The sequence below is a fragment of the Anser brachyrhynchus genome (assembly GCF_964034855.1).
Source record: "Anser brachyrhynchus genome assembly, chromosome: 3".
Taxonomy (NCBI): domain Eukaryota; kingdom Metazoa; phylum Chordata; class Aves; order Anseriformes; family Anatidae; genus Anser; species Anser brachyrhynchus.
This window is the reverse complement of record NC_137696.1, coordinates 64,357,143-64,370,862: the sequence shown is the minus strand read 5'-3', so window position 1 is coordinate 64,370,862 and position 13,720 is coordinate 64,357,143. Positions and strand designations below refer to the sequence as shown.

The 13,720-nt window shown below is 37.8% G+C and overlaps 1 protein-coding gene across 2 annotated transcripts in view; it reads right to left on the bottom strand.

Moving 5' to 3' along the window:
- Positions 1–13,720, bottom strand: part of MAP3K5 (mitogen-activated protein kinase kinase kinase 5) — a 101,705-nt gene that overhangs the window by 38,790 nt on the left and 49,195 nt on the right. For both annotated transcript variants that reach the window (XM_080585921.1, XM_080585922.1), the window contains exons 8-11: positions 11,163–11,275; positions 6,641–6,800; positions 4,345–4,498; positions 1,673–1,780 (exon numbers count right to left, since the gene is read on the bottom strand). In XM_080585921.1, the coding sequence (XP_080442047.1) occupies positions 1,673–1,780; positions 4,345–4,498; positions 6,641–6,800; positions 11,163–11,275 (535 nt within the window). The remainder of the gene's footprint in view (positions 1–1,672; positions 1,781–4,344; positions 4,499–6,640; positions 6,801–11,162; positions 11,276–13,720) is intronic.

Genomic DNA, 13,720 nt, shown 5'->3' with positions numbered 1-13,720 from the left:
AGCCTGTCTTCATAGGAGAGGTGCTCCAGCTCTTTGATCATCTTCATAGCCCTCCTCTGGACACATTCTAATACATTCATGTCCTCAGTAAATTTGCACAGGACACCAAGTTGAGGGGAAGCATCAATCTTATGGAGGGTATGAAGGCCCTGAAGAGGTTGGATTGATGGGGCAGACGCCAAAGGAATGAGGTTCAACATGACTAAGTGCCGGGTTCTGCACTTTGGTCACAACAGCCCCATGCAACGCAACAGGCTTGGGGCAGAGTGGCTGGAAAGCTGTGCAGAGGAAAAGGATCTGGGGGTGTTGGTCGATGCTCACCTGAACATGAGCCAGCTGTGTGCCCAGGTGGCCAAGAAGGCCAATGGCATCGTGGCTTCTATCAGGAATAGTGTAGCCAGCAGGAACAGGTACACTGCTCTGGTGAGGCTGCACCTCGAGTGCTGTGTTCAGTTTTGGGCCCCTACCTACAAGAAGAATATCGAGGCCCTGGAACGTGTCCAGAGAAGGTCTATGAAGCTGGTGAAGGGCCTGGAACACAAGTCCTGTGAGGAGCAGCTGAGGGAACTGGGGGTGTTTAGTCTGGAGAAGAGGAGGCTCAGGGAGACCTCATTGCTCTCTACAACTACCTGAAAGGAAGGTGTGGGGAGCTGGGGGTCAGCCCCTACTTGCAGATAACTAGTGACAGGACTAGAGGGAATGGCCTCAAGTTGCACCAGAGGAGGTTTAGGTTGGAACTTAGGAGACATTTCTTCTCAGAAAGAGTAGTCAGGCATTGGAATGGGTGGCCCAGGGAGGTGGTGGAGTCTTGGTCTCTGGGGGTGTTTAAGAAAAGTTTGGACCTGGTGCTTAGGGACATGGTTCAGTGGGTGTCAGTGTAGTATGGTTGGACCAGATGTTCTTGTAAGTCTTTTCCAACCTTAATGATTCTATGATTTTGTGATTCTTGTGTTCGGTGCCCCAGAGCTGAACACAGAGCTCCAGGTGGGGCCTCACAAGAGCAGAGAAAAGGGGGAGAATCACCTCCCTCGCCTTGCTGGCCACGCTGCTTTTGATGCAGCCCAGGATATGGTAGGCTTTCTGGGCTGCACGTGCGCATTGCCAGATCACATTGAGCTTCTCATCAACCAACACCTCCAGGTCTTTCTCATTAGGGCTTCTTTCAATCCATTCTCTACCCTGACTGCATTTGTGCTTGGGATTGCCCTATCCCAGATGTAGGACCTTGCTCTTGGCCTTGTTGAACTTTGGTAAGAATGAGCTCCAGCACAGCACTTCTTGTTGGTTCCTCTGTCACTTGGAGAAGGAAGTTATCATCAATGCAATCATCTGTATAATGACAGTATATTGCAAGTTATTTAAGAAGTCTTAAGCCACAGATCTGTTGATATTATACACTGGTTATAAATAACCTGAAAGAAGATGCAAGTTAGTTTTAAAGATAGTGGAGACCGAAAATCTGGAGACCAAAGATACATTAAGCGACAGCTCAAACTTAAAAGAAAAAACACCTGGCAATGTATGTGCACATTATTTTCATATATGTTGCTAAATCACCCTCTCCTTTACAGAAGTTAACATTAGATACAACCGTTTGTGTTATATGCCTTATATTCCACACATACTTTTAAATTGTGGAAAAAAGTTTCTACTGCAGACAACATCATGATACCTTGTCATCAGGCAGCACATGCCAGATAGACACAGTCTTCTCCTCAGCTTCACTGTTGATGGAGAGATATGAGGGTTGATAGATTTTTGTTGGTTCCAATATTAAAACCTTGTAGAAAATAAAATGCAAGAGTTAGTACCAAATGTAAAATTTATGAAGTATTAAAATCTTTTAAAACTATTTCTGTAGTCATGCTAGAGCAAGAAAAACAGGGGAAACAGGATGAATGATAGCGTTTTAGGTACTGGGCTAGTTTAGTGTGGCTCACAGTAACTTAAGATAAAAAATGCCAATTTTTTTAAATTAAGATACATGCTATGAGTGACGTGTAATTTTCCAAGTGAATTCTCTGACAGCCATCAGATTTAGAAAACCTTCTGTCACAAGTCCTTCCATTGCAATGCCATTCGAGAACATATCTCCCATGTAGACAAGATTCAGGGTGTACCTTAATTATCTTTGGTAGAAGTACATTTGGGTAAATTTGAAAACACACATTAGCCTAGAGTTAGAATGAACTGCTTTTGATTTAGACCAATGTGAACCACAGTACCAGATTAAATGATTTTCTCATAAGCAACAAGCATCACTGCAAGAGGCTGACAGCTAAAGATTATAGAAAACCTCCTAGAATAAAACTAAAACTAGAAATATTATGTAAAAGAGATGGGATACAATACATCAAGATTGAGTCTAACATAGCCACTTGGTAAATGAAGACAATCTGCTACTTTAATAATGAATTACATCCAGACCTACACCCTGTAAGGGAAAAAGTCAACAAAGCTCGGCTATTTGAAGAAGTGTGGTTTCTTATTAAAACTGTTTATGCGTTTCTTATAGATTTTCAGAGGTAAAAATCTGATGTCTAAAGTGACAAATCTGTAGTGCCTGTGTGGAAGGTATTCTCATTCTGAATAACGAGAAGTATTATATTAATTCAAGAAGAAGCTACTCTATCTTCCACCAAACTGATTTTGGGAGTTCAAAGAATTGCTTTAGAAAGTAATGAATGATTGGAAAGAGCCATCAGTCAAATCTAAGTCCCAGCAGCTTCTACAGAGTCAATGAGCACATGGACAAACTGAAAGAAGCACAAGGCCAAATTTTGAAAGGCACTGAGGCATTTAATTGTGTAAATGGATGTCCAGTGGAATTTCAAATGTGTCTATCTGCATCTCTAGACAGAGTTTTTAAAATCTGGTTTAGACCATTTCATGAACTGAGGTCGTTAGGCTACTGCCTACTTGCTATACAAGCCACGTCATTTGTTCCTCTAATTGCTGCAAAGAAAATTACGACACCAATGCTACCAGGCAGGAGACCAACTGCCAGCTAAGTGACTACCAATGCCCAAAGTCCTTAAATTTAAGCTCTGAGACTTTCTAAAAGAAGATGATTTTTTTTTTGTAAACATAGTTATTTGTAAATGTAAAGAAGTTACTATGTTTCATTTTGTTGACTTGTTGCATGGTATGGTTTCGCTTTTGAATAGGCACAATTTTTTATATATATATATATATATATTTATTTTTTTTTTTTAACAAGAGAGGACATCTGTCAGCAACACCAGAACAGTTTCCTGTACAGGTTTTCAAATACAATCAAACTCTGTGGTCACTGAGTGTGTCTTTTGGCTCTTGCTATTACTATGAGCATTTTGTCTTTTGATATTAATAAGAAAATAAATTATTTGTCTTGGACTGTTCTGTAAGTCAGAGGCTATTTTAAGTATTTAGTTGTGACATTTTGTCATCAAAATCATAAGACTGGGCTGTGTTCTTTTTAAAAAGAGTGGATTCAAAATATTTTGTTTCTCTGCAAAACTTTAGGCTCATTCTCCTCAGAGAAGCAGAAAGAGACTCCCTAGAGTGTTCCATGTTGCTTTCATTTCACTGTCTCAGTCCATTGCTGTTCAACACTACATTCTCCTTATCATTTATTATCCCATTTACAACCTGAAGCCAGAAGAACTGTACAAAACAAGTATGCACTTCAAGTATCTTGGGGGGTAATAGCGACTATTTAAAACAAAAACCTATATTTGCTAATTGTTAGCTAAAAGGAATATCCAAGACATTATTTCCTCATCGTATATCATTAATATATAGAGGCAAAGAACTTTTTACAGCACATTGTACAACGCTAAGGTATCTAATAAAAATATTTCACCAGAGTATTTGTGCAAGAAATCAGAAATATACACAAGTTATAGTGCAGCATTACTGAAATGTGTTGTTTGGTAGCTGAAAAAAAGATTTGTCTGTTTAGTCTGATTTTTACCTCCACTAGATTTTTAAGCTCTAACAGAGCACATGCTTAGTTGGCAACAGGATATGCGAAGCCTGTTGAGTCAGAGAAAGACTGGAATTAAATGTCTTTTCTTCAAAATGTATCTTAATATAGTATCACCTGGAATGCATTGCAAAGTTTTGTTTTAGAAGCATACCCATTGGTAGCAAACACTAAATATCTATTTTGACTCTCAGTACTTTATTGGAACACACTGTGCAATCCCATTGTAGCCATGTGAAATCGATTAAGACAGTCTAATATGCAGGCCAAATGCATTTCTTCTGGACAAGCAGTTTATTGTCTGGGAACCTACGAACACGCAGTGTTTTGTATTCATTTCCTTCATGTCACAATTAAAAACAAAAAACCACACTTACTGGAAATCTAACTACAGTCACATCTGTCTTTGTGGCTTCAACAAGGAAGTCCATCCAGAAGTCCACAAGTTCCTGTTTGGCCATATGTTGTTCAGGATTCAGTTTCTTAAAATGCTGATATATCAAAATAGTCTCTACGATAGACTTCAGGTACCTGTGATCATTCAAGCATATACAATAAATAAAATACAGTTTGCAAATAATAATGTCTACCCTTAATTATAACTGAAGCACCCACCACTGCAACACCAAGGCAGTCAGTACAATTTCGGTTCTCTCGGACTGCTTTCAATAATAGCAGTTCCTCATTTAGAACTGGAAACACAGCAGCTACATTATTAATCTGAAATACAGATGAGTTCTGGGACAAAATTTCCTGCATATATTCCTGATTGTTTATACTGTCTACTATCCTAAACCATAAAAGCTTCCTGAAATACCTAAATCCTCCGCCTATGGACCAAAATGTGCCCATGTCCAACTTGTTTCTATAGTAAATCAATCTCAAATGATAGTATAGTATATAAAAGTATATAAAATATTATATGATAAAATAATATTTAAATAGTATATAAAGATAGTAAACCAACCTCAAATCATAGCTCAAAAAAATACTGCACTAGTTTAACTTTCTACACTATTCTGTTTTCTGTATAGCATCTGCGCTGGCAGTTGTTTAATTCAGATTTTTGAAGCACAGCGCTTCTGGAATTGATTACCATATGAAGACAACAACAATTATGCTAAACAGCCTTTTTGGAATTACTGGGGAAAGGACAACAGCAGTGCTGAATGTCTCTCGAGTGCAGCTCATCCCCCTCTCCAATATTCTCCTTCGCAGGGTTAGTTTATGGGGCTCCTCATCACATTGTTTTCTTTGGGCATTTTTGTAAAAAGTTGCAAACAGCCTTGGGCATTTTTTCTTTACTGAAAACAACTGAAAAGAGATATATATGCCTAAAGAGGATTTATCACAGCTACCACCTTATCGCTGTTAGACTATTCATAGAAAATTTATTTACAGGCTATATACAAGAAGATAAAATGCAAATTCAGAGGGCCTCTTGGGAACAGTTCCATAGATATACCTTGTCCAATTCTCCCTCTTAGATTGTGCAGATATCTTGCATAAGGTACTGTATCTACTTCCCTTTACACTGGGGCACTCTACTGAACATCAGGCAACAGACTGAGAAGGAATTGCTCACAGGAGAAATTTTCTGAAGCACAAGCGAGCATGCTGTTTTTTTCAGAGTTTAATCCACAGGCTTAAATCCCAAAGGAACTGGGTACATAAAATCCTGACAAACAGGCATTCATAAACTCCAGAAAACTCTACCAGGAGATTCCTAGAGTGCTATCCAGCTCCTCAGTACAACATGCACATAGTAAAAATGGGCAGTGTTGCATATAAACATGCTCTGAACAGCTTTTAACAACGTATTTGGTCAGAAAAATCAGAGTTCTCCATTTCAACAGTTTCTTACGTTGTACCAGTAAGTTCAGGATTTCCATGTCTTAGCATAAATAGATTCCCCTCTGATCAGCTTCTGGAGACAGACTTTTCTACCTTTATACAAAGGCAAAAATACATAAGGCTGCAATACAGGAAGCCTTGATTGGTAGAGTGACAACTTGAGTCAGAAAGAAATCTTGGTTCTTCCCAGCTAACAGGTCTGTAGTCTTTGAGTAAGCATCTGGTCCCTACTTGCTGCCCACATCCAAAGCAGAACAGGTGCCAGAAGCCTGCACTGCAGTTAGAACACACATCTTTTGGCCTCTGCATAACAGAAATTAAGTCTACAGGGCTGCCTTTAACCTCTAGATACATATCCTTTCCATTATTTGCAAATAACCTTTCCATTAATTGGACTTTAATCTTAATTCTTCTCAATTATAATCAGATCAACTTGCACCAGATAGCTCATTCGTATTCAAGTTCTTAAAATAGCTGATATGTGCAATAATCACGAAAGTATTCCAAGGTACATCCATGCCCCTTTAGCCACGCTGTCTGCACTCCCAGAAACATTCAGACAATTATGACTAAACCCACATACCCCTACCACCAGGCCAATGGTGAATCTGTCCTTCTCAGCCACCAAAACAGAGCCATATCACATCTATCCATGAGTGAAGGGAAAAGAGGAAGAGAGTCCCCAATCTAGGTAAAGTGCAATGAAACTCCACACAGACTAGCAAAATCTGCCAGTTAAATACAATGCTGACTGTGATAGCTGAAGGAGTCCAATGTTTTAAAATACAGTAACGTACACGATCTTACTTATCACCTTACCATGCTGGTGCCTTTAGCTTAAACAGCTTTTCTGAAGCCTGGATCACTCTTATGTGGTCATTAGCCAACATACTGGCCCCCAAGAAAGATCCTACTTCCCAATAGCTCTGCAGTTTCTCCAAGCTCCCCTTTTTACCAAGCAGGCTGCTGATCTTTACCCCTGTAGTAAAAAAAAATAATAGGTCACAGGAATGTATTAATGTACTTTTAAAATAACCATTTCCCCGATTTGAAATCTATTCATTGCTTAAGTTACTGCAGCCTCTCCGTTTCTAATGAAATAAGATGGAAAATATACTTACCAGTTAACGTTATAAGCCTTCCAAACACCCTAAGCGGTAGCAGATTTTTATTTCCCCTCCCCCTCTTCCTAAAGGCTTCTCAAGAAAGGAAATTTAAGACATCACTGTCAGGACAAGGCCACAGTCAGATTACCTATGTTCTTGCATGGACCTCATCTGTAAAGGTAAATTGGGGCCTTAGGCTACACAACATAGCTGCAAAAACTTAACAGATGCTGAATAAGGCACCTATTACGTTTTTTTCTGCTGTTGTTGTTTGTGGTTTGTTTTTTTTTTTTTTTTTTTTTTGACTTACAAGCCCCAAGCCCCAAACTTACCTTTATAGACAAGGTCCCATGCAGAAGGAACAGATGATCCACTGGCCTTCTTCCAGCAGTGATGTTCTTTTAATTGCCGCAAGTCCTACCCCAATGAAAGACATCTATTAATATTCATAAGTCCCTCAGCAACTCGAGATTATGGAGAGCCTCAGGTCTTATTTTGACTTGCTAAGTTTTCTGAAAGCTACAAGTTTCCCTGTGGTCTTCAGGATGATTTTTAGATCACATTAGCTACTGCATATTTATAGCAAACAGGAGATAGGCTACACCATCCCCTGCAAACAAAATAATTTCCAGCTTGTTAGACAAGCCTTTTCATCACAGTAGCCCACTTATTGACTTTTCCCACACTGCTCAACTACGGCAGTTTCCCTCCCACATCACCTGCCATTGTCCTTGATATTCACGGCTGAGTATTCACAAATTTCAATGCAACTGATCTATATTTTTTCCCCTTAACTTTCCTTAAGTAGCTAGCAGACTACATTTCATTCTGGAAGCCAGCAATAAATCTCATCGAAATAGATATTATTACATTAACTAGATTTCAGACAACAAAATCCATTTTGTTTTCTGCTGTTGTTTATATGTTTATGTTCTCAACCCCAGAAAATAAATGGATACAATTTTACACTTTGAATACAAGAGGTCTATAGTCTATTTCATGCCTGTATTTCACTTTGTGCTCCCTTGCCAACAAGTTGTCATGCCTGAGTAACATACAGAACAAAGTAATACTTCAGTGTAATTAAAAGCATTATTTGCTTCTTAGGGAAAGACGTTTATTCCTGAAGAGAAAACATGGAATTCCAAGTTTATGGCCTTCTCTTATACTTTCTCTAACTTATTTTAATCTCATCATCTTTAAAAGTTTGAGAGTGTGAGAACATCCAGGCAAAGTCAAGACATTCTCTCCTTTTTTGATAAACTTCACATTCACAAAAGCAAAACCAGCAACAAAAAAGCATCAGCTGAATTCCAGCACATTTTATCAAAAATACTTTTTTGCCTTAAAAATGAGCAAAAATACAGAAGCCATTAATGCCAGAATAGCCATTAATGCCATGAATATACCCACAGCTGCAAAGAAAATAACATACAGTAAGAAGATACTACCAGTTAAACATTACTATGAAGGCTTCATAAATAAACTGCTTTCCTTGCTCAAATATTGACAGAACAATTCATATTGCTGGATCCTTTGTGTATCAAAGTTGCCCAGTCTGCAGAGATCATTACTGCCAATGCAAAGCACTGTGTTTAAGTTTTTGTCTCAAATTTCTGTGATTTTATATGGTTAAGAAAACAACAGTGTTCAGAAAATATAATATACAATATTATTAATGTTTTATTCGATCATTTCATTTTGAACTATTATTCTGGCAAGTATAGGTAGGAACTTTTAAAAGGCAATTTTTTGATCTGATGCAAATGGATAAAAAGTCTTTTGGTTACTGGAGTTATCCTTAGTTTTACCAGATTTATTAAATTATTGGCAATGTAACCAGATGTGAATTTTCTAATTACAGCCTCATACACCCTCTGAAGTGCTGTGAAGGACAATATCTTTCCTTAGCCTTTCCCAACCTACCCACATAATTTCCACTGGAACCTAGACTGAACTTCAATCAGCTTGCTCTCACCCACCTCCTCATCTCCCTCCAGAAGACAGCCTTCCTGTAATTTTTATGTGCTATAAGAATGCTACATGTGGACACCAAGCTGAAAACACTGCCAGAAAGATCCAACTGCTGCTAATGAATGGTCCTTATACACACAGATCAAAACAAGGAAGCGACCATCAGAAAAATAACATAAGCATTACAGATCCTTTGGACAGAAAATAAATTGCACAAAATCTGTGGTTTTGCTTACTTTTGTTTAAAAACATTAACATTAGTCCAAGGCAACGACAACTCAAGTCAACTGACAAAGCTCATTATATCAACGTGGACCACAGTCTTAACACCAAGAACTCAATGACCAATGATACACACGGGGTGTGTACTATACATGCATTTGAAATCTTCTTTTAACACAGATAGATGAAGCTTATAGTATTTTTACAATATTTCCTATAACAAAATAATAAATATTAGACACTAGCAGATCCCTTACAGTACCTGAAGAGGGCCTACAGGAAAGATGGAGAGAGACACTTTTACCAGGGACTGTAGTGAGAAGACAAGGGGTAACAGTTTCAAACTAAAAGAGGGTAGGTTTAGATTATATATTAGGAAGAAGTTATTTACTGTGAGGGTGGTAAGGTAGCGGCCTAGTGGAAGGTGTCCCTGCCCATGGCGGGTGGGGGGTGGAATTTGATGATTTTTTAAGGTCCCTTCTAACCCAAACCATTCTATGATGTATTATTCTTATATGATTCTATGATCACTGGAGGGATTGTCTGCTTTAAGGGTTTTCAGCAGACACCACCTAAGTATTTACATGAGAGACTGGCACACCAACATCTCATTAAAAAAACAAAACTAACTTCCAAACACCTACCGGATATTTCTCCTCTAAATCACATTCATCAGCCATGGATGGAACCTTAAGTAATAAGGAACCTTAACTTCTGTACCATTCTCCACACTAACAGTAGGGCAAACACTGGATAAACTCACAAGATGACACCAAACATCTGATCCCTACAAATAACATACTTATGAAATCTGGCTAATCAGCTTGTCCAAATCTAGTTTTCCATAGTCTGTGTGCAACTGAATTTTCTTTAAAAGGGAAGGATTCAAATTAAACCACATAATAAATATAGTCCAGATGCACTACACCATCTGTAATTTAAAATCAAGTCAGCTGAGTGAATATTTGCAAATATTATGTAGAAAGCAAAATGTATATATTATTTTACCACCTACACTGACACGAATTCATATTTCAGTGTAGGAGATGAAAGCATTCTATCCAAGCCCCCCCCCCCCCCCCCCAAATTCATCCACTTACAGAAGGGCAAATATGGTGGTTGGGGCAACTCTACACAGCCCATCACATCTAAAGTAGCTTCATTAAAGCAACAAAAACATAAAATTCCACTTCTATAATCTATATGAAAGTAACCATCTCAGAGCTTCATGCTCAAAAAAATTCTTCATCTAGAACTTTACTTCCAGAGATAAACTGCACACATAACTTCTAAACTAGTGCAGTGGCTCATTACAGACAGATCCCGTGGAATGACAAACATTGCTTCCTTCTGCTTAAAGGATTAAAAAAAGAATTTGCAATAAGTCAAGAATTATATAATTTAATGGAAAAAAATGCCAGTTAGAAAGTATATTTTACTACCTATTACAACTTTCAGTGCTCTCTCTTGTGAATTCCTTGAGACTTTGCGTTCTCCTCAAATACAGTAAAATCACAAAATCACAAACAAGACAGACCCCTTAATACAGAGGTTCAGGAAACCTCAGGAGAACATCTGAAGAGAAACATGATTCTTTCACCTCTTAATCCACCCCCCAACATCAAGTCAAGTATTTTCACCACTGTAAGGATAGGCTCTTTGTCTGTATTTCCAAGCATTCCATAGGTGGATTTTTTTGTTATTTTTTTTTTTTTTAAAGACTGCTACCTAGAACTGGATTTTCCCTTCAACTGTTCCTTCTGGCTCACAAAAAAGACAGCACTGAAAAGAAGGACTGTCAGTTTTCACTGAGCTCTGGTAACCTGTAGACTTTCAGTCCGGAACCGGGTCTTCATGACAGTGCACACCATCAATCAGGTGGGATTAACGGTGGTGCGAGAGACTAATTTAGATGTTCACATACTCAATATCAAAGCTTTCATACACAACCATTAGATTTTTTTTTCCCTTGTGACAGTGGGTGGTGTTATACTTTCACTAGAAAGCAATTTCACTGTGAATTTGCAAGCTATAATTACCAACTTTCCGAAGCTCAAAGGAAGTATCAAAGCAATGTCCAGCTGCCAGGAGGAGAACTGCATAATTGATTCCTGACTGCAATGTTGGCTCTGACTCAAATGCCTTCTTGAACCTAGAAAAAACAAACACACAAGTTTACTTCCTAAATAATGCAATCTAATAGGTACATAATTATACTTTTAGGTACTTTAAGTGCTTATCTTCTGTTTACACAGCAAAAATCCATGGAAGGAAAAATATTTTACTGTTTTCCACACATGATTTTTGGCAATTATTTAGGAGTTTGATACTTATAACATACACTTGCTCCTCACACTTCTTTCCCTTCACACAAGTACAGACTACAGTCACCCACCCCAGTAAATTTATAGTCTCTTACTAGATTTGCAATTCTTCCATTGAGTTTAAAAGAAAATATTATCAACTTGTAATAGACCCGTTTCACAGTTTTATTTATTAATAGGCTCTTTAATTTACTCTTAAATATATGGATTTTTAATAACTTGAACCTTTAGACTGATCTGCTCCAGTGACATACATGCATATCAAAATGCATAAGCTCAGAAACACAAAAAACACGCTTTGCATTCAGCCATGATTTCAGCTACTACAAGGTTTATTCTTTACTAACTTTGTCCTCATAAGTCTATTCACATAAGGAATGGACAACGCTAGATTTGATTCTTCTCAAGAGGGAATGAACAAGAGAGTGAGGGAATGGCAGTGGTATTCACCTAGCTCAAATCTTGTCTTAAAAGAAGTCCAGGGGTGTCACACAAACAGAGCAGACTTAATCCTAGTAATGTAAGTCTCGATGACAAAACAGAAGAAATCTACAGTGTTTTAAACTTGTTCTATTGAATACGAACATAATTTGGTTTTATATATGCACCTCTGTAAGAAGGTAAACGAAACTAACATATGTGAGGTAGGGAGCACAACAGATGCAGTTAACACTACTGCACTGTAATAAAAGGAATGAAGTTTATAATTACATTCAAAAGGAGAGGAAAAACCCAGGCAAACATACAGATTACAAAAATGAAGCATGTTGTAAGATTAATACATAAGGAAGGAAAGAAAAAACTATACAAAACCTGAGGATTTGGCTTCCAGACCACACTTTGACATGAAAGCAAAATTATGATATTTTGATCCTAGCAGGCCCAATATATACCTTTTTTCCCTGCTCTAAAGCTCTGCTTTCTAAAACTGCAAGACACGTTCCTCTTCAATCTACTACATACATGCTCTTCCTGTACTATAGCTCTGCCCACCTCCAAGAACTTAATCATTAGACAAGAGTCTAGCACTCCTTTAAAAAACCCTGCATAAGGATCTGAGCAGACAATTTCTTCTTTTCTTTCATCATCTGCCTTTCCTCTTCTGCTGTCAGTTACAAGAAAATAAGGAAGAAAACACATACAAAACATTTTTGGTCACTAAAACAACATACCATCACAAAAAATAAACCTAATAAAAAGCCACCAATGAAGCAGAAAGACCCTCATTGATTCTAAACAAATACATTTGGAGGAGACCAGTTGGCTGGCATAATTGGTTTAGAGACAGGACAACTTTGGAAACTGGACTCCCTTTCCTCCCCTAGTGATCTTTCATGCTGTAATTGTCATGCAGTATCAGGAAAGAGAGGAAAGATTGGCAGAATAATTGACAGAAAAGAAGAAAAAACCTTGAAAATAAGTACTGTTTGTTTCAATACAGGAGACTTCATGCTTCCGCCTATTCATTTTGCCACAAAATGCCTGATTTCTCGCATGACTACCCAAATTGCTCTAGTTCTAGGACAGATACATACCTCCTTTGCTTTTAAATTCTGAAGTTTTGTATCTCTAATGCACATCAAGTGGGAACATTTGTGCTGTAAACAATGTTAATCATACAGGCAAAAGAAATAGAGATGACCTTAGGCATACAAAATAGTCACTGCTTGCAGACACAATTGATGTAACAGCCCCACAAAAAGGATGCCTTTATTTATGCCATGTCATATACAGGCAATGAAAACAGCCATACACCCAAAAAATATGTGCTGTGACCCTCACAGACTAAGAAACCAATTCATAGGATAATAAGACTGATTTCCTTTATTATGCTCAGTCCTTGGCTTCTTTATACTTAGACTGACAAGTACCATCCTCTAACACAATTTTTGCAACATGCATAAGAAAAAAACAATCAGGAACCAAATATAGACATGATGCTTCTCCCTTCCCCATAGTTGAAACTTATCTTTCTAGCCATCTACATGCTATCTGCACCAAGAAATACTAGTATCTTGGAACTCTGAAGTCTTATTTAAGTCTCCTGAATCCTTATAACCAAAAGCATAATTTTACATCTGTTGTGATCCTGTGCTGACATTCTCGAATCTGCCTTATATCCACAGTTTGCACAGCAATAATTTACAAACAAAAATAAAAAAAAAATCTGTAATAATTAATTTTGAACAGATGAAAATGTTCACACTTTCCAAATAACTCAAGTCATATCTGTTCACTGAACTGATTTAAATTCAGCAGGTGCAATTGGTGTG